Here is a 20,790-nt window from a genome sequence, read left to right as displayed (position 1 = left end):
TTGTAATTTTAAACGCCCGTAGAAATCTGCTTGATACACAATCCCTTGCACTTAAAACGGGAATACGAAAAATTCTTGCAACTACTCGAGCGTTTGAGTTTGGATTTCCGCTTACCCGACGATTACTATCGGTGTTGCAACACACAGCGTCTAAGCCCATTTCCCCTTTCTTCGGCATTGTCTCTTGGGTTAATGTAAGATTTCGTTTTAAGCTATAGAAATCTATCGTGTGTCGCGTGAAACACGATAGGAAGCTATTGTTGTGAGCGAGGTGGCTTGCTATAGTCTATCTAATTTAACAGGTGTTTAACCGCTGGTATAATAAACCCGTTTTTGCCAGTTTGAAAATATACCTACGCGAGCTAGCTTGGAAGAATGACAAATGTTTCACAGTCGACACACGTCTCATCTTAATACAATGTCGCCCCAACTTGAAATGGTAAAACGCCCGGGGTTAAAATAATACAAAATATCATTGGCGTTGCCCCCGGGAATGTAAAAGAATTGCCGGTGGAATTAACCTCTTATAATTTGCGAAATCTATTTGTATTTTTGCTGTGGGCAACTTTAAGCCAGACTTCTTACATTTGAGCTTCACTATTAATGTACATAAAAAATAGTATTTTGTTGACTGTCAATGTTTCTTTCGCACATGTATTCCACCGTTTTTAACTTAAAACTATGTCGTATCACAAAACCTATCGTAAGTATAGCAAACTTTGGGAGGAAAATTTGACAAGATTCTAACCTCGAGCAAGTAAGAAATACGGCGTAACTCCATTTAAAACCATAAAGTTTTTTACAAATCAGGAATTTTTTATCTTTGTTAGGCGTTATGCTGTCAACGTATCGTTGCAAGCCCTTTGCCTTGAAAACGCGTACACCCTAGGTCGAACTCTTCTCAGAGGCCTTCCACCAAGCGCCGTTATAATTGCCTGACAAACATTTCGCCATCGTGCCCGCCTCACGCCCGATAAAACTTTTATTGGGTGAAAGTTTGCGCGGTCGGCTCGTTAACCGGGCCTTTAACCTTAACGACAGCAGGGTCACCTTTGCAAGGGAATAAAAAAACAGATAACGTCCGCCCGATTGTCATGGCGATGCGGCTCAGCATTCCAATTATGACGTCAGCAAATTGCCTGTGACGTCGACAATGTATTAGTACGCGAGCGCGCGCGGCCAGCGTGTTTGACTTCTGAGGCACACAAAACCGACAAGGGTGCCCGGGCTGAGACCGTGTTTAAACAGTGTCCTTTTCTTCAAGCGGGCACACACGGCGAGTGAAGGGAAAATATACGGCGTTTGATATCTGAACAGTAATCGCACGCGTTCCTGTTTCTGCCGCGCGCGGCGTCCAAAGCCAATAACAAAAGCGACGCGAAAACAGTGATTTGGTGAAATTGTGGGGGTTTGGATTTGCTGACTGGCGCTGGACGACTGGTCGCTTTTGCATAACATTTTATGCAGACGTGAACTCCGCCAGTTGAAGTATATTCTTCCGAACTGGAATCTAAACCGGACTTTGGAAAAGGGTTTTTTACTTCATTGATAAATGCACGCTGGAGAATGTATTTGCCGACAAAAGTAGATTTTGTTTGATATTTGTGATTATCTTTGGCAAACTTCCAAAGCAATATTATAAGAAAGTGCCAAAGTGAATAAAACTTACCAAGGATTTTTTAAGCAACATTATTGAACATTTTAAATATTCACGCGGAAACTATTTGGACGCGGTAGAAAAAAGCTATCAATTGAGGGTCTGACATTTTCAAATAACTTGCAGGAATTAGGCAAAGTGAAAAATCAAAGATAAACGTAAAAAGGATGGCCGCCATATCAAGTTATAAAATAGCATACGATAGGTGTTGGATTTTGGTAAAATTTGGCATAAAATTTATAACAAAATGACCCTCCGTTCACCCCGATATTCCCTACTAGGACCAACCTAATTTTGCGGACAAAGTCCAATTTGGTCGAATCGCCGGCAACCGACCATGATTTACGGCTTTCACACGTCAACGTTTGCCGGAATTACCCAAACACGACGACGGCATTTGTTTAACCGCCACTTCCCGATTTCGCCGGGCTTCCGTGCGGTGCTGTTGGCGGCCCGATCTCCACTCGCCGGAAAGTGTATTTTCGCACGCAAAGGTTTGATCAAACATGATAAATGCGATCTGAGAAGATGCCAGGCGCGATTGGCGGGGCATGAACGAGCCGAACCGGCTCAAGGCCTATCACGTCTAGGCTATATACTATAGTGCTGGTGGCTTCGGGTGCAAGGAAACGTCATTGCAAGTGGTAATTAGAACTGAATTATTGGAAGTTTGAGCTAAAAGTGAAATGCGGTTGTTACGTCCATAAAACCCCCTTTGCCAGGAGAAATCGACAAGTTTCTTAAATCCAGCAGTCGACCTTTCACGTCTGGTAGGTGAAGGCTATATAGTGCCGGTGATGTAAGGAAAGTGCATTTGGCAAAAAGTAATTACTATTCGATTATAACACGTTTGAGCTAAATATTAAAGGCGATTGTAGCGTTAATTGAACAACACTTCCAGGGAAATCCACATGTTACTTAAAATCCAGCACTTTGTCGATCTTGTCTTAAAAGGAAAGGTTGTATAACGCCGTTTGGCTCGAGGTGTACGTAAAACGTATAGCAAGAAGTTATTAAAATGGACTTATGAAACCCAGGCAAAATGTTTATGTGGCGTCTTTTAACCGCCCCCTCCGCAACTAATAACCGCACAGGCGTCTCGGAATCTCAGAAGAGGCGCTCGCCGTCGGCAATTTGGTCCAAAAACATGGCACAACTCTGGCGACAGCCACAGCGAAAGCATTGCGGGGGATAAGGGCGCCCGCTGGCCGTATTTGCGTGGGGCAAATAGGCGCCGAATCAAAAGGAGCCTTGGCGGTCTTTCGGGCACGCTCGGCCCCGGCTCGACTAATAAGCGATCCGCTGGTGCCGCTGCCCCGGTAACCCTCGCAGATTTCGTGTGTGTGTGTGTGAGTATGTGTGCGCGTACGCGCGTGTGTGTAAACTACATGCGCGTTGGGGCACTTAGCGCTGCGGAAAGGCGAACATACCGCTCCAATTTGGCGCTCTAATTGGCGCTAGCATTTATTCGGAATCTATCTCAGTCGGTTTACTTGTGGTCGCCGCAAAAGATCGTTTTATGCACGTTTTTCACGCCTGCAGTTTTTACTAGTACATTACTGTCACTTTATGAACTGCCAGTTACCATTTCGCACCAATTTGTTGAGCAAACTTGTGGGAGAAAACTGGCAGTTCTAATCGCACAATTCAGGAAGACTGTTGCGTTGGTTTATTCAAAGATACTGACGATGCCTTTCGAAAATATATATCTTTTAAGATCTTTTAATAGTATCGGACCTGAATTGCTAGCTTTGCTAGGGTATTCTGCTGTTACTGATCAGGAATTAAGATCGACTTTATTTTGCAAGGGTCGAGGTGATTTCCATCGTCACATATTCAGTGCAACATCGCACTATAGGAAAATGCGAGATGCCGCGAAGACTGGAATGATGACATTGCGTATCTCTGTGCGTTCGCGCAAACGACTGACGTGCACTTGCGGTTCAGGCGACTTAACGAATGGCAAATCTAAAGATCTCATTTACGCCCGCTTCCAGCGACATGCGTCGGCCTCATGCGGTTCTAAGACGTTTTTGGCTTGCAAAACAAGTTAGACCGCATGGCTTTTCAAAGGAGTTGCCTTCATAAATGGCTCTAATCTAATAAACGTTCGTGTATGACAAGTTTTGCGCTGCTTAATTTACGAAGATGAATCTGTTGTGCATCTCGTTAAGATCTTGTAATTGTGCAACTATTAAACCTAAAGAGCATGAAACTGGATTAAACTCATGAGGTTACTAGGATACAGCGCCCCTTATTTAAACGATACCATATCGGTTAAACGTCAAGCCGCAAAATTAAACTGACAAATTAGTCTCCAGATGACCTGGAGAGTAATGAAAGCACTGGTCAAACAAGTGTGTGTAAAACAAACCCGTAAAGCAGTTAAACTCCAGTAAAACACTTTAACTGCCAGGTACAAATTGATTGCTTACTGCGGTAAAGTCGGTGATAAATGTATTAGAGAGTGTGTGCATCATTTGCTATTGCGGATAATGAGCCAACAAATGATTTTAATGTTGTTATCGTCAGGTTAAGATAGCCGTCGTAAAAACGCTTGAAATGGTTTTGCGCCGCTTGGCTGGATTTTGTCTACCTTGAAATAAAATCGCGCATGTTGTTGCAAAGATAAGTGTTGTGCTCTTAAAAAAATGACAACACCTTACGGCAAGCACTCAATCTTAAAATAGGAACGCACGCGCTCTTATCATGACTAGCAATTATATGGACGGCAGAAACAGCAGCTTGGTTTTTCTGTATGTGTGTCATTGTGCCATATACCTTGGACACAAGAGTCAAATGCTTGGATTGCGTGAACGTAAGCAATGAGCTCCGAAATCATTAATCCTTTAATCCTATTAGTGGAGTATAGAGTTCAGCTTCCTCCGTAAAACATAGAGTTACTGTGAACAGACAGCTGAAAGCGTGGCAACAACGTCCGAGTGGCCATTGTTATATAACGGGTTGTGAATTGGCGCACACTTAACCATTACAATAGATACAACGGATTAAATACTTAGTCAGATTATATGACTCGCTATAGCTGCTGCTCTTATAAGTATAGCAAAGCTATACGACGTTAACAATACGAAACGCCGGTAATTGTACCCTACGTTAGCACCAGGAAAGCATTGTTATACCGATAAGTCACCTGTTGGTTGTTTGTATGTTTTTACCTACTCTTATTATGTTTAATACATGAATAAGAACATCACAAAGCTAATTTTAAGGTTTAATGTACAAACCATGTTTCAGATGATTATTAAAATTTTAATCTAATGTGATAATAAATTCCAAAGCTAAAAACGACATCTTCTTGATTAAGACGTTTCGATACGAGCTTGTATCATCTTCGGTTAAAAGCTTGTATCGAAACGTCTTAATCAAGACAGATCTCGACCTTTTCGGCTTTGAATTTTTTTATTAATCTACTCTACTTTATATTGTTAATGGTCCTTTGATCTGCAATGTTGCATCCTGTTATCCCGAAAGTTATACACTAAGATCACCAACCTTTCCGAGTCCCGGATGGTCCTTTTTCCTGGACGAGTGGTCAACCCCATTTAATCCCTTAATCAGATTGGTGGGAATGGGTGGTGGGGCCTTCTTAAGCAGGGCGCAGTAATTAGTGGGGAATACCCGGCGTTGTCGCATCCTGTCGCCCGTCGACGCGTTCTGCTGCACGCGACACGCGACAGGTTGTCGCTTGGGGTTGGGTTGCTGTTGTTGCTGCTGGTGTTTGCCTGCTGGTTGCTGTTGATGGCCGATCTGGTGGTTTTGGTACTGGTGCCGCTGGTGGTTGTACTGCTGCTGAGTGAGATGTCCGTTTTGGTATCGCTGGTGCGAATTCTGGTTTAGATGGTTGTTGTCCCCGACTTGCTTTTTACGATTCGCTTTCGTCGAGAATGCGTTTCCGTTGCTTGTAGCAGTTCTTACTTGGGGTCTGGAAAGGAATGCAAAGCACGAATAACAAAAAGGTGCTAACAAATTGGTGTTGCCTGCCTATAGGAAAACCATCGATTTTTGTGTAATAAAAGGTCTGATGCGGAACTGGTCCGCGACCCAATCCGTTTTACAATAACAAACCCGACAAAACGGTCTGCCCCGCTTATGTTTGCTCGCGATTTGTGACAGTAAAATTCCAGCGCAAACGAAATCGCGGTCATCGATCAGCTTGTCAGCCGTTAAACAGCACTCGCTTATTTCGCGGCGAAAGGCATCGCCTGCCTCCTCTTGCTCAAATAGAATCGCGCTCATCACTCAGGCGGACAGACTTTGATTAAAGACCCTCTCTCAAGATGTCGAATTCGATCTTTGTATAAGCGATCGTACACAACTCGGTCTGAACATATTTTACACAATTCGCAAGGAAAACTGCACAATGAGCCTCATCCCACTCTGCTGCCCTGGCGACTTATCCTACATCTTGGCGAATTCGTACAACTTGGCGACTTATCCTACAACTTGGCGACTTATGGCGAAATGAGCATTCGTTTGTTTTCTCCTCGCTATTTCAGACTACCTATGCGACAAGTTTATTGAAAGGGCAGCTCCGGGGCACATTTACATACACTACATATGTTGTATTTATTCGAGTGGCGAGGTTAAAACCTACACATGCAACCGAGCTGCGGCTCGGGCAAGCGGCACGTTTAGGCCAAATAAGGACGACGCAAGTTAAATTCGAATTGAATTAAAAGGCGATTCAGCCGCAGCAGCGGCCGTTCGTTGTGCCTTGTGCTGTTTGCACACACCAGCGCAAGCCACATACCCACAGCCGGATTAAATGCTGCCTAGGAGGCCTCTCTGGGCTTCCAACGCGAAATAAAGGTGCCATAGCTTGGGCGATTGCTTAAGTTTTGCTTAATTGGCATTTGACGAGTCGGCCGAGTGTTTGCAACACACCAGGTGTTACGGGAACGCCCCGGCCCGGCATGGCTATTTATTTACCCACCTGTGCATTTTACAAATGATAAAGCTGTTCGTGGTATAAGGGGTGAGCCAAGTTCGTATCCCCAAAGAATGCATTAAATGAACGCCTAAAATTCAAACCTCCTTGTTACGTCAATCGTATCGGCCCCAAAATAGATTATGGGGTTACTAAAGTCGGTTAATACATCTTAAAACAAAAAACATCTTCCGTAGATGTTACAAACATTCTCACTATACCCAGCCTAGATTAATCGTAGTTCCAGCCGACTTACTCAGTAATACGTTAGAAAATCCTCACACCGGTCTAGAATAGCGAATTATCTGTATTTAAACCCAGGGATCGTAACAGCATCAAAAACTGGAACGACCCTTACATACACATTGCCAACTGACTTTTTCGTCTCCAAAGCTGTCAGGTCGGTACATTTCGGCAAAAATGCATCGTTGAGTTCTTGCCAAGCGAACGACTTAATTTACTTAATACCCTGGTCGACAAACAGCGGCAATGCCGGGAACGCGGTTGCACGAGTTTTAATCGCCCTTAGCCGCCCGGCCAGAGCCAATGCCCAGGCAAGCCACCTGCGTTTGGTCGACTTTCTCGCCCGTTCCGATAGGCCCATTAGCTTTCCTCCAGCGCGCCTGTTTTGGTTACGGCTGCTTACTACACAAAGCGCGAACTTTAAACCTCTAACTCGACCACCATCTCTCTCTCTCTCTCTCTCCCGCTCTATTGCCTTTCTCTTTTACTTTATCTTTATCCTCTTTCTGGGAATCGGTGGCTACCTGTCCAAAGGTCCCTAATTGATGTAAACTTCCGCCTTCGTTTTCGTTTGCCTCCATTGACAAGTTTCAAAGGTATGTGGGTCTAGGGTGGAGGCGAAAGCTTGGAGTTACCCGATTTTGGCCGATTATTGCTGGATCACAGTCCTTATGGGAGTACACCATCATTCTTTAAGCTGCATTTTTAATCATCTTTATAATATGCGTTACTCGCGTTGATCAATTTATCAGACAATTTTGAGGCTTTGTGCTATTTCAAATTAGTCTAATCTTTCTAAATTTATCCAAATAGTCCCAATCTTTCAAACTCATCTCGGCATATTATGAATAAATTTAAAACAAGATTAAGTAGCAAAACTCATGGGAAACGGTGACAGTGAAACAGGGATTATCCCTCCCCACCACAAAGAATCACACATGACGCCATTTAAATTCTTCTCTATTCCCCTAAAGATAATATGACGATTACTTCTAAACAGGGGGTCATCGAGGGTCGGTAAGGGGGCTTCTCGTCAGCACCCCGAATCTGACAAGTCGTTTCTCGCAGCGGCGCAGGTTACACGTTGCAGTGAAATCATCAAGAATTGAGCACCTCTCCCGTGACGAAACCCCGCTACCTCAGTTTACTCATGCACGCCACAACTAAGCCGCTGTAGGTGTTCATGTGCTGCCACTTAATCCGACTGCATTCCTTAACGTTGGTGGGCCGCCAAAGTTTCCCGCCTAAATGGTGTAAGCGCCGCTAATCAAAAGCCTAACTTCTTCGAAATTTATGATTTTTTGTTTTAAACTGGTATGTCGGTGACTACGAAGTCTTAACTAACTGGTTTTACGTCTGTAGCAAAAATTTTCCGCATAGGGTCTGTAAAACAATGAACACTGAATCTTGAATCGAGGTTAAAAAAATTCTTTCCGAAATTCTTAACACCGATAATAATCAAACGCTCAACTTCTTTAAAATTTATCCTGTTTTGTTATAAGTCTGTGTGCCAGTGACGCGCCCGCATAAAGACCTTGGTGAATGAGGACTAAAATACAAAGTGATCTAGGTCCTTCGCTTTTACGGTCATCGACGACTTTTGGCCTAAAATGTTTTCACCTCTAACGCATTCAAACGCCCAATTTCTTCGAATTGTGTCCTATTTTGTTCTTAAACCATCGTTTTATTGAAACATCTCACCTGATGACATCCATGGCGAAATTCCGGGCGATTACTGCACTACAAAAAGACCTTGGGCGCGTTAGGGCTAAACTGATTAGTGAGCGCTCAATAAAGGGGCTTAAATCGAATCAAGTGCCGAGGACTTGATATTTACAGCAGCAGCATTGGGCAGGTGACAGGTCCTAGGTTTTCCGCGGTGCGATCAAGCCTGTTTTGCGCTGTGAAATACGTTCCGTCATGACTGGATTTACGTTCTCCCGCGCACATCACAGAGTCGCCGACTGCGTCAGGTCGTTGTGACGTCATGAAAGCCCGCCGCCGCAGTGACTTTGCGGCCAATGGGTCCAGGGGCGTAGCCTCTTGGGGTTAAAGTGCGCTAACGGGGTGATCCGATTAAAGGCCAAGAGGTCAAAACTAAAAAGTCGCAAAATCAAAATGACAACTTTAAATTTGGCCCTGGTGAAACCAATATACCCTAAAAAGAGAAGCCCGCCTCCAGTGCATAGCCACCCACTGCGCGCACAGTTATAAAACCTCTGTATAGACATGTGTAGTTTAGGTGTGACGCACCGTGTGAAGGTATTGCGCAAAGAGGCTCGTCGTAAATCATTCAAAAATCGAACCGGGCTCTGACGGGCTCTATAGCTTGTTCACACGCAGCACACAGCGTACAAGTAAACCCACTTAGAAATTCGGCGGCGGCACGACAGGCAATAAACGCTGCTGTTTCTGTTGCTGCCTTTCGCCGCTCGCCTAGAGCTTGGACTTGGGAGCTTTCACTGAATAATTCATTGATTCCAGTCGTCGGGCGGCTCTCCTGCCGTTTACGACCCAAGCCCCGGGAATCGACAAGGCACTCTTTCGCTGTTTTGCCTTTATACAGCCGCAGTAATGCCAGGCTCGTTCTACGGGCGGGAAATTGAATTACACTTGCTCAATAACGAGTCGTGCCCTTGTTAAGCCTTAATGTAAAAGCGTGTGTACAACGTAACCTGAATAATTTAGGCGATTATAAAGACGCAAAGCTCATTAGTTTGAGCAGTTGGTTTTCAACAGGTTTAACACATACCTATTGCAATTGTCGAACACAGCAATTAATACCATCTATTTTGAGAGCGTAAGTTTGCACATTTCACAGTTACAGATAAATTACCACTTTATTTAAATGCTTTGTATATAAGTTATCATAGTTTAAAAATGGTGTTGAGCAGCAATGCTGCCTAAAGGTGAAATTACATTTTGCAGCGCTGTGGACAAAAATACAGACGCAAACTTTGCTGACACTTATAGAGAGAGAGCGAAGCAGCACGATAAGTCCCAATAACCATAACAAAGGCGAGCAAATACAAGCTTTTGGCTCGACAAACACTGGCACTTACCCGGGAATGTTTGTTTTCCTGTGCATAGCTCGCCGAAGGGCGCTGGGCCGCCGTTGCGAAGGTAATCGTACACGCTTGGCTCGGCGATAAGTCTCCAGAAAATCATTCCATCGCCTTCGCTTTCAGTCGGGCAGGTGTGGTGCTCAGCGCTGGGCGATAGTGGGTATAAGTCCATGCACGGTTTCTTTAGCGTCGGCTAACGCTCGGATACACCAGTCATGCTCAGTGTACAGCGCCTTAATGCCTAATGATGTCGCTGCTGCTGCTGGTAGTGCTATAGTTCCGTGTCCCGCTGCAGCCTGCGCCCGTAAAATCAGCTTTAACGAGTGCTGGTGCCTCTGCCGCAAAGCGTTTGGTGCGCGAAAGTCGGCGAGACGCGAACAAATACCATCGGGGCGACTTTTAATGCGCGCCCGTGCCCGTTACGCGAGCGGCGAAGTTTTACGGCCGTGACGTGATCGCGCGGTTCCTGTTTCGCCGCGCGTTGCCACGGCCGAATTCCGATCATGCTGTTTACGCCCGAGACGGAGAATGCGCGAAAAATAAAACTGGCCGACTTGGAGCGTGCTTTCCAATCGTGCCGAGCGTTCGAGTTTTGGCCAAAACGAAAAGAAGCACTCCCTGACAACGCCGCCCGGCTTGGCCAGCAAACGTGACCACCTAGTTCACTAATAGCGCGATTTATATATATTCGCACCGCTATAAACTTAAAAATGACTGCCTTTAAAAGTGGCCTTACATACAACAAGCAAAGACTGACTACAGTATAATATAGAATAACAGAGCTTGAAACTTTTTCGAGGTTACTAGCCTGGGCTAACTTCCTGAACGCGATCTATAGTACCGCCGTAAAGCGCTACAAATCACCAGCCAAGCTGCTGGCCGACTTCAAGGTCTTCAAAGCGCGCCGGGCCTGACAGCGGCGGTTTGGCGGTAATCCACAAGTCCAATATTTGCTAAATATCGCATTTACCGGGCTGTCAACAACAGGCTGTCAACAAGAGGGCGGGCGAAACGCGAAAGCCTCCTTTTTTCCGCGAGCTAACTCAGCAGCGTGCGCTGATAGAAACCCGGGGTTTTCTTCGCTGAAACGCCGCCGCCTTTAAGAGCTAGAGCTACAACTGTGCCCGGCGATCGGGTGCGCGCGCGGTCGCGGCCAGTCTACACCTTCTTCTTTCTCTCCTTTTCGCCGAATATATCGATCGGAGAATTCCAATATGTCAATCCGGCCCGGGTGCTGCATCAATTATGCATCGGTGGACCGGCGACGGCTTATCCAGCGCTTGCTACTCAGCCGACCAATGCTAGCCCGCCGCCAGCCAACTCACAATAACAGCGCTGTCGGCACATGTTGCCCAACTGTCGGCGAACGCGCGCCCGGCCTTTAAAATTGGATAAGCGTGGGCCGTCGCCGCCGTAATCCGGCTTGATTTTTCAACTTTTCCAGCTCGCGCGCGCTTCAGTTGGCTCTGTGACGACAACCACGGGAAAAACGCACTGCGGCGCCCCTCGAAAGTAGTTTACACTTTGGCTTAGCGCCCAATCCCTCCGGCGTGTTTAGGGCCCGTAAGCCAATTTGTAAACGACCATTATCGAGAACGCCAGCGGGTCGCCAGGACTACATTGGAAAGCGTTGGGGCGGCGGGAGAAATCCGATATCACCTGGCGCGGCCGCTAATTGTGAAGGCAATCACTCCAAAACAACGATATATCTTGGCGGGCCGGTGGGTGGGTGGCTGTCGGCCCAGATCCTCGGGTTAGGGCTGGTGACAAGCGAAGAGGCCAATCACTTATCCAGGAATGAAATTTCATCCTTAAGGCACTTGACCAATCGCACGTAATTGCGTTCGCCAAAAAGCGCGCGGATCCGTGGGCTATACGTTAAAAATTCCAAACAACGAAGAACATTAGTGCGTATTTTGCACGCGCGAACACTTGAAAACTGGTAATCTCTATAAATAAACATAAATATAAATTCGCAATTATCGGCTCGGGTGGCCAACGGGGCAGCTGAGCCAGCAGGCGTTATGTCATGGTTTGAAATAGGTCGCCCGCCTAAATAAAGTTAATGTCCCCCTTAATTACGCCTAATTGTGTTTGTTTTGATGAGAAATAGGAAACCTATCTCGTCCGTCCCATCTGGCATAACCCGATACCGCGATAGCGTATTGCTCATGGCATTAGCTTGTCTGCCGCCGCCGTATTTCGTCTGAAGATATAATTTTGCGTGGACCCATTAGCGCCGAAGTTCAACACTGCAGACGCGTTAAAACGTTGATGAAGGCTGATCGGTGATCGCGTTTCTAAGACATTATCGCGATTTGCACTGGGAACATTGCGCATGAATACACATTTATCAACGCCGTTTAATCGTTTCAGACTCCTATGCTTTCACAAGACGTACAGCAGTTTTTGTAAAACGGTTGTAAAGTTTAATAAATCTATAGGAAAAACTATACTTAAGTTTGTGGTTTGTTGATTGCATAACTATATCTTAGGACAAAAACCTTACCATAGTAATTAAATTAACTATTTTTTTTCGCACCTTGCTTTATCTGTTCTATTGTGCCAGTATCGATTTAGCAGTATTGTTGTTATGTGTCTATTGACTACACGCGTTAGCACCAAAAAACTAATAAATCAAAACAACTTGAATTTTATGCGAGTTATTAGATTATAACAACAAATGCTTACACGCCAATTACAAAAACGCGAAACAAGATTTATACACCGCATAACTGCACCAAATCCAACGTATAATCGCCAAAACGAGACACAGTCAACTTTCGAATTGAAACCACTAAATTTGGGCGACATAGTACATATTTTGTTGCCTCATTGACGTGGCCGGTAGCTGTCGAGCGGGCGAGAAAAGCTATTGATCTGACGGCTCGTTAAAAAAAGCATCGCCTTCAGGACCTTTCGGTAACAATCGCGCGAAACGGACTCTTATATCTAGCTTTTCTTTGTCGTGCCAGCGGCCCAAACCACAAATTTTCAGGGGGGGTGGCCGATGGAATTTTCACCTGCGCCGTTCCGCCCCGCCGGCCCTAAATGGCGGTGCGGCGTCCGCGGCTCCGTTCGGGCCATTTGGACAGGCGAAACTGATGCCGCTCATGTATTAGCCGGGGGCCCTGGGCGATATCTGATAACACACGACGGCCTGCTTGCTTGACTGTAAAGCAGGGTGGGTGGTTTTGAGAGACGAACTCAGCTAAAATAAAACAAGATGCTGATAACAGCAAACTGTTTTAAAGTCAATAGAACAAAATTTATAGTATGATTGATGTTAGGTAAAACATACCGTATGAAATTCATTGCTGTAAAGATTAAAGTGAATAACTTAATTAAATGCACTCAAGTCACTATTTTAAGTGACTTTATGGCTCGAAGTGCGTCGTTTGAGTAAATTAATTTGACTTAATCTGAATCATTCGAACAAATGACTTGAAACGAGTCATTTCGACAATTTAACCGGAGTGAAACTACTGTATGTGTGTTTATTTGATACAAGTTTGGTAAAAATGATGGGACTCAATTAGATTTTACGCGTTATATAGCTTTGTTACCTTTGCTTTGTTTTTGGTCGTTGTGATGTGATAGGATGCCTGGAAAAAACTCTTATTGCTCGATAGAAATGTATTACTTCACTTGGAAATTGACGATGCTGTGGGAATAACTTGGTGACTTGATAAGTAAATCCTTTGACTGGGACTTGTAATTTGTTTAAAATGAATTGACTTTGACCCAAAGTATAGTTTAAATTGTTCAACTGTATAAACTTTAAAAATGTGACTTGATTGGGACTTAGACTTAAGTACAACACTGGTAGAATTACAACCGACCATCTACCTAATCACAGTCTTTAAGTTGATTGTAATGTCTATTCAGTATTAGGATGCTCACCCTAAAAACTGGCGAAAAGATTTGTTCGCAGGAACCATTTGCGAATCAACACTGGTTTATGCTAAGGGTGTTGATGGTTGCATTTGTATAAGATAGTCGGGTTCTTAAATTCTAAATAAATCTGCGCTAAATACAAAATCTGGCCGCCAAAATGTCCTTAAATTTTAGTAGTATTTTTTACGTAGATTTTTACCTATTTTGTTTCATAGTATTCTTATAGAGCAAACCTACAAAGATCCCGGAGCGGCATTACAGAAAACAAGGCGTTATACGTTATGGCACTCTTAACAGACCACGGCGTTGGCTTGTTTGCAACGCACACAGAAAGTAGGAAGTGGGGCCACGCGATGTAGCAGAGGAAATTGCCACAAAAGATTTACTTTCAACAGGCACGCGATGCAGCAATGTCGCGCGACACTTTCGCAAAAATTACGTGGTCACCATTAACACTCTTTGCACTTGAAAGCACACCGTATATGGAAATGTGTGCCAAAAAGTCGTTCAACTTTATTCTGTTAAATTTTGAGCATTCGGCACGGAAGTACTGGTCATTAAAATTTTTATCATAAAACATGTCTTGGCGCATGCTTGGATTTTTAAATTGAATTGCTGTTTAACAGATTATTTTGTCGTTTGCTTTGTATTCTTTTCACCTTGTTTTCACTCTTGCATGCTCACTCGCGTATCTCGTCATGCCTCGTTATTTCTGCACCCCACTTTAAACCTGTTTATTCCTTATCTAAACACGTTTGCGCTAGTTACTTTGGCCTCACACTCTTCGATTCTCCTGCAGTTTTGGGCTAGAGATTGTGAGTCGACATTACGGTCGGGAAGACTGGGATTACCACTAGATTTTAACTCATGGTTTACGTTTCTAGTCGATGGCCGCACTATCTTGCGCCCTTTTAATGTTTTCTGAGTCCGAATCCGACAGGCCGCAAAGTAAAGGATCCAGTATATGCAGTGCAACCCACTTTTTAAGAATCTTTTTGCCAATTGTTAATACACTGGCAAATCTGTTACCATACTTGCACAACCGACTTTCTATTTTAAATTTAAACAAAAATATATGGTTATACTTCGTTCCTAAATTTTAAGGCACTTAGTCACCATCCAGCAATTTTCACGCATAGAGGTCAAGACAACTTCCCATACAAAACAAAACACGAACCCCGACTTTCTGCTATACTCCCATACGGCGTAAAGCGTCATTTCCCCCAAACCCATAGAACCCGGCTATTCTCGGTCGCAACGTAAAGGCGTAACCCACGGTTTGCCCCACCACCTGCCCCCGCCCCTCACCCTTGTAGTGGGTCGCTGTGGGAAGGGAAAGCAGGGGCAGTGATCTGCGACTGCCACAAAACATCGGACGCCGTTTCGCGTTAATTGCCCGTTGAGCCGGTTGGACGCAAACGTCGTAAAAGCGATTTCTCGCCTTTTCTCTATGGTTAGAAAAACATCCCAATGCCGGAAATGGTAAAAATAGTAAGCACATTATCGGGAGGGTGCCGTAAAAACGTACTTATTGGAAGTAATTTTTTTCTGAATTCTAAGCAAAACTAACTTAATTAAGTCTTTGTCCAAATTGCCAAAACAAGAGCAATTCAAGTCACAATTTTGACATCCAAACGTATAGCAAGTTTGTATTTAGTAAACTTTATAATTGGCTAAAAAAAACAATTTTAGTGAAATGAATTCAATTAAGCACCCTGATATAATTCAAGTCATTTGTCTAAAAAACTGCCAAATCAAATCATTTTAACCGAAAGACTTTATTAAGTCTGATGAGTTGTATAAATATTCAAATTAATAGAGACTTTAAAATGGTTAGAGGTAACCAAACAATCACCAATTGTTTTTGCAAGAATATTACGCTATATAGCTCGACTATGGATTTTGAATGATTTGAGTACTAGTCAAGTCATTCGCAGAAAACTTAGTCTAAGTCCAAGTTGAGTTAAGTCAAGTTTTAATATTAAACGCATTGCATAGATAAACATTATAACGAAACATAGAGAGGGAAATTTATTAAACTTTATAATTGGATAAAATAATCTTATTTTGCTAAAATGTATTCAATTAAAGCACCTTAACACAAGTCAAGCCATTTGTCTAAAAAACTGACGCCAAATCAAATCATTTAACCCGAAAGACTTTATTAGGTCAAGTCACTAAACAGCAACTGAAATCATTAGGACTACATCACATCTATCTACTAGACTAGGTTAAGGTTAAATCGAGTAACTACTCAGTCAAGTGTAGCTTTGTTTAAGGATATCCGCATTTCTAGATATGTCCGTTTGACTTGTGTGGTGCTTAAGCGTAGACCTGCAAATTGTTTTGCCGTTTAATCAAATATTTTGATTTATTTGTAGCCTAAAGCTTTTGCTTTATCTAAGTAAAAGCAAATTTAGAGTATTTTACATTTTCACACTACAAATAAAATACAACCTCTTTAAAGTTGACAAGCGCTTTAGCATCTATATTAGTACCTTAAATACTAGTAGTAAAAATTGCAAAGTGAGATTAAAAAACAAAATAGAAATGACTCACACGTATAGTAAAATGAAATAAATAAGACCAGAAAGTATACACAACGCCAAATGTGATAGGGACGAATACAATTAGTCCAGTGGTCGGTAAACTTTTAGCCACGGCTCAAATGTTGGCCCTCGTGCGACTTTTAGTGGGCAGCGGACTAATTTTTAATATTTTACATTTATCAGGTAGTTGTGGGCCGCGTGATCGCCGTGCATTTATTCTACGGTATTTTTAAAATGTTATGGCTTAACATTTCATTTAGGATCATTTTCCAAACATTTTAGGGTTTAATCAATTCTATTCCTCCAAAAAGTGCAATGCTTACTGTGGCATGTTGCGTCGCGTCATGTGTCCAGCTGCAAATTCGCGATTTCGCTCGAGAACAATATTTTTTTTAGGATAAATTTTTTGACGTAATTTTGTGACGTCTTACTAAACATTTTTATGCCCTCGCCCCCAAATCCTTGACCATATTGTTGTAGAATGTTTAGTTAGAGTGGGGCTTCAATAGCCGTTGAAAGGCAAATTTGGGCCGCGACATTTGAAGTTTACCAACTACACTAACTCAGTGATTAATATGTTAAACAAGGTAATTATTTGGCTTCGAGTATTAGAAAGTCACGACCTGATTTTTAGTATAGATTATGCTCAACAGCAAAACGATACACATATTATGCACTGTCTCCCCCTGTTCAGCGAAAAGGTGCGAAAACATTTGAAAGTAGACGTGACTCATAGAATAAAACAAAATGCGCGTTGCCCGGTGCTGTTACATTTACTAAAATATTTTTGGAAAAACGTTTAAGATGTGAAAGCTATCAGTCCCAAATTCTATGTTTTTTTGGATAGGGTTCAATCCTACACCGCGTCAGCCTGTGGTCATAGAAAAAAGGTGCAATAAATCTAGGTTCAGAAGCGCGATACTTTTGTAATTTAGGAAGGCTTATAGATAATTTATCAAAATATAAAACAATAATTCGTTTTAGAAAATGTTTTAGACAGAATTGTCGGTTTATATGCCTAAAGCACAATCCTACAAATGGCATAAAATAAGTCGAGTGAAACGACATGTTCTTGGTGGTTCAATTGTAGGCCCTTACTAAAATTAAGATAAATTAAAAACAAATATGGCCAAAACATCTAGTTTTTGCACAAGAATTACTAACACTGATAAACAACTTATTAGACAATCATGATGGCGCAGCGCAGATAAATATATGTATATATATAAATATATAAACATTAAATTCACTCCTGTCTGGAAATTGCCCTGTTTAAGATCTTCTGGAGTTTGGACGAACCGAATCAGTAAAAAAATAAGGATTTTTATACGAACAAGGCAAGGTTAGAAAGAACTAACCTGCAGTGTGGTTTGAAACATGAAATCACCCAGACCGGGATCAAATCAGTTTCAGAATTTCAACTATGTTTTGCGTTCCAAGTGTTAAGATTTTTTTAAATTGCAAATTAACAATAAAGAACTAAGTTTTCAATCGCTAAATAATACTTTTGTTGAAATACGTTCGCACGTTGTAAATTGACTAATTTTAAATTTTTGAACATAATAATAAATAATGATGTCTCTTTAAACCGGAACGAATGGATGGTGCTCTTTTCTTGCACAAAATGTCGGTTATCGGCATCGGGACGAAATAAGAGGTAATGGACATCCAAATTTCAACTTTTACACAATTCTAGTGCATTAGTTTTGTTGTAAACTAACTAGCAAAAATTAGCAAAAGACTGCGATCTTAGAGAAACTAATTTATCTGAAGAAAATTCTTAGTTTTGACCTAATCTGATGCCAATATAACGAGTTTTAACACTTTTAACATCTATAGGTATTCTTGATAATGAATTGCAAAGCCAAAAAGGTCGAGTAGATCGACACCATCTTGATTAAGACGTTTCGATACGAGCTTGTATCATTTACAGTTAATGTGACTAAGAAGCAATTCAAGCATCACTTATAAGAGATGGGACGCAATTGTTGTTAGTCTGAGTTTGAAAAGTAGGAGCATAATTTAGCACCTTCAGGTGTTAAACAGGTACCCCGCTGTACCTTAATCAAAATGATGTCGATCTACTCGACCTTTTTGTCTTTGCAATTTATTATCAAGCTACATTACAGACCCGTGTATAGTGTACCCATAGGTATTTTTAATATGACAAAAATATTGTTTAAAAGACCAAACCTTTAGGGTTTAGAATATCCCTATAAACCCACATACGTTCAGTATAGGCCATTTTGTTCTTTAGTGGCACTGTGCGGATTTTGTAAATATGCTTGCAGATAACAACGTCATTCAACGTGTTGTAGGTTTGCTACGCATATTAAATTGCTGTAACTTTTGTTCAATTGCCTTTTTACAGAATATGATTTGTTGAGTTTTTGATGCTACGGTAATTTCATTGTCTGGTTAAATGAACATTTGTGATGTGTTAATTTAACCATTGTGAGGCTAGATCAGTGCTCCGCAACCGGCGTGCCGCGAGACCATGCCAGGTGTGCCGTGGCGTTCCCGGAGATGCACTTTTAATGAACAGTCGAATTGACGCGAAAATTGTATGTCATCTAGGCAGGTATTTTGATCTTATGCAATAATCCAGGTAGAATTTTACAAACTCTCCATAATATTTTAAACTTTTCTAAAACTCTAAAACATGTGTTACTTTCTGTTACCGAAAATCAAATATCAAAATATAGTTTTTTTTTACTAACAAACTACCAGGAGTACAAACATACAACGAATGTTTTCAAACGTTAAACCAAAGTGTAAAGGGATAAATCATCGTTGTAAACATATTATTGACAATATGTGATCGTATAATTTAGTCTTGGCAGCAAAATCCCTCTGTTATCAGATTTCGCAAGGGGCCCAATTTTCAGGACGTTGACCGGAAAATTTTAGTAAGGCTGCAAAAACGCAAAATCAGAAAATTAAGGAAAGTGTGGGTATTAAGCACAATGAAAGAATATTTATTGCCAATAAACAAACGACAAACAGTACTTACAGGTATTTGGGATATACGTACAATAATTACCTCCGTATAACGTACGCGATCTGGACTCCAGGAGTGAACAGTATGCAAGACTGCTGTTTTTGGCATAAAACAAAATCCCTTTTATGCTTAATACCAGATGGCGTTAATTATAATTCATAACAGTTCGATTCGGCGACGCATCGAAAAAGGAAACTCGGACAATCGACTAAAACACGATCAGGCAATAAGCTGTCAATTTGATGAATTCACAGAGGCTGGTGTGACGACGTCACAACCGGCCAGCCTGCTTCATCTGGATGGCCGGGGTTTCAAGCCGGTAATAATATGGGGCAGCGCAAGCTGCTACAAAAGTAATACGTACAATTTTCGGCGCCTTCAGCGAGTTTTATCATACATAGCTCATTTTCTTTTCGCTGCCTCCGATATTTCCTGATTTAGTCTATAGTCGACCAACGTACATTTTGTAGGTGTGCCGCCAAATTGTTTTATCTCTATGGGTATGCCGCAAGTGAAAAAGGGTTGCGGAGCGCTGGGCTAGATAGATCACACCCAAATTGTTTTAAATACGTCCAGGAATCCAACTTTTCAACTCAGTCTATTCTCGATATAAGAACACTAGGGTAATGTCCATTAATTTATTGGCCACAAGAAAATATAAGTTCGCGACATATGTTCTACACATACAATAATAATATAATAGCTTGAACGTGTAAATTTTTACAAAATTTTGACTTTTTTGACAAGTCCCAAAATAATCTCCCTAGTGAACACTTAACCGTTATTAAAAAGACATATTCGTGATAGCCAACCTTAATATTACAGAAATGATAAAAAAAATGACTGTAACTTGACAACTTTGGGAGGTATTGATCTATAAAAATCTCTGCGCTCATACTTCGCTCGGGTTATTTTTCGGGGGATTTTTTGGGGGTTTTTCTTAGGGAAGATTTCTTAGGGATGATTTCATAAAAAAAACAGGAATCTAGGCTAGGTCCTCAACTCTGACATTAATTTTCTTAGTAGTTAGGCATTTAATAGTTGTAGTTAGTTGGGCGCTCGTCTAGAATCCTACCACAACGAACATTATTTGGGTGAGGGTGCCGGTTAGCGTTTGGGTTTGGGTGAGTCCAGTAATAGTTTTAAACAATATTACTTGACCTACCTACACCCAAACACTAACCGACACCCTAACCCACATATTATGCATTGCTTAATAATCATTTCAACGTTGTGGTAGGATTCTAGACCAGCGCCGTTAGTTGTTTAATAACATTACGTTTTCCAGTAATTTAGTGGCACTTAACTTTATGAGGATTTGCTTTCAAGTTAGGAACATGTCAAAGAAGTTGTTAATATCTTTTGTTTTTGGCCTCTCGGCAACAGGTATGTCCAGATAGGTTGTTTTACTTACAAACTATAAAAGTGAG

General features: G+C 42.1%; 1 protein-coding gene across 1 annotated transcript in view; it reads right to left on the bottom strand.

The window, feature by feature from the left end:
• LOC146139434 (uncharacterized) overlaps nucleotides 1-10,280 on the bottom strand; it is a 41,349-nt gene extending 31,069 nt beyond the window's left edge. Inside the window, exons 1-2 of the mRNA XM_083391739.1 lie at nucleotides 9,911-10,280; nucleotides 5,171-5,600 (exon numbers count right to left, since the gene is read on the bottom strand). Of these exons, the coding sequence (XP_083247865.1) occupies nucleotides 5,171-5,600; nucleotides 9,911-9,936 (456 nt within the window). The 5' untranslated portion in view covers nucleotides 9,937-10,280. The remainder of the gene's footprint in view (nucleotides 1-5,170; nucleotides 5,601-9,910) is intronic.
• Nucleotides 10,281-20,790: the final 10,510 nt, after the last annotated feature.

This window comes from Ascidiella aspersa, chromosome 6 (genome assembly GCF_963924565.1).
Source record: "Ascidiella aspersa chromosome 6, kaAscAspe10.2, whole genome shotgun sequence".
In the NCBI taxonomy this organism is placed as follows: Eukaryota; Metazoa; Chordata; class Ascidiacea; order Phlebobranchia; family Ascidiidae; genus Ascidiella; species Ascidiella aspersa.
Note: the sequence above shows the minus strand (reverse complement) of the source record. Positions and strands in the feature narration are given on the sequence as shown.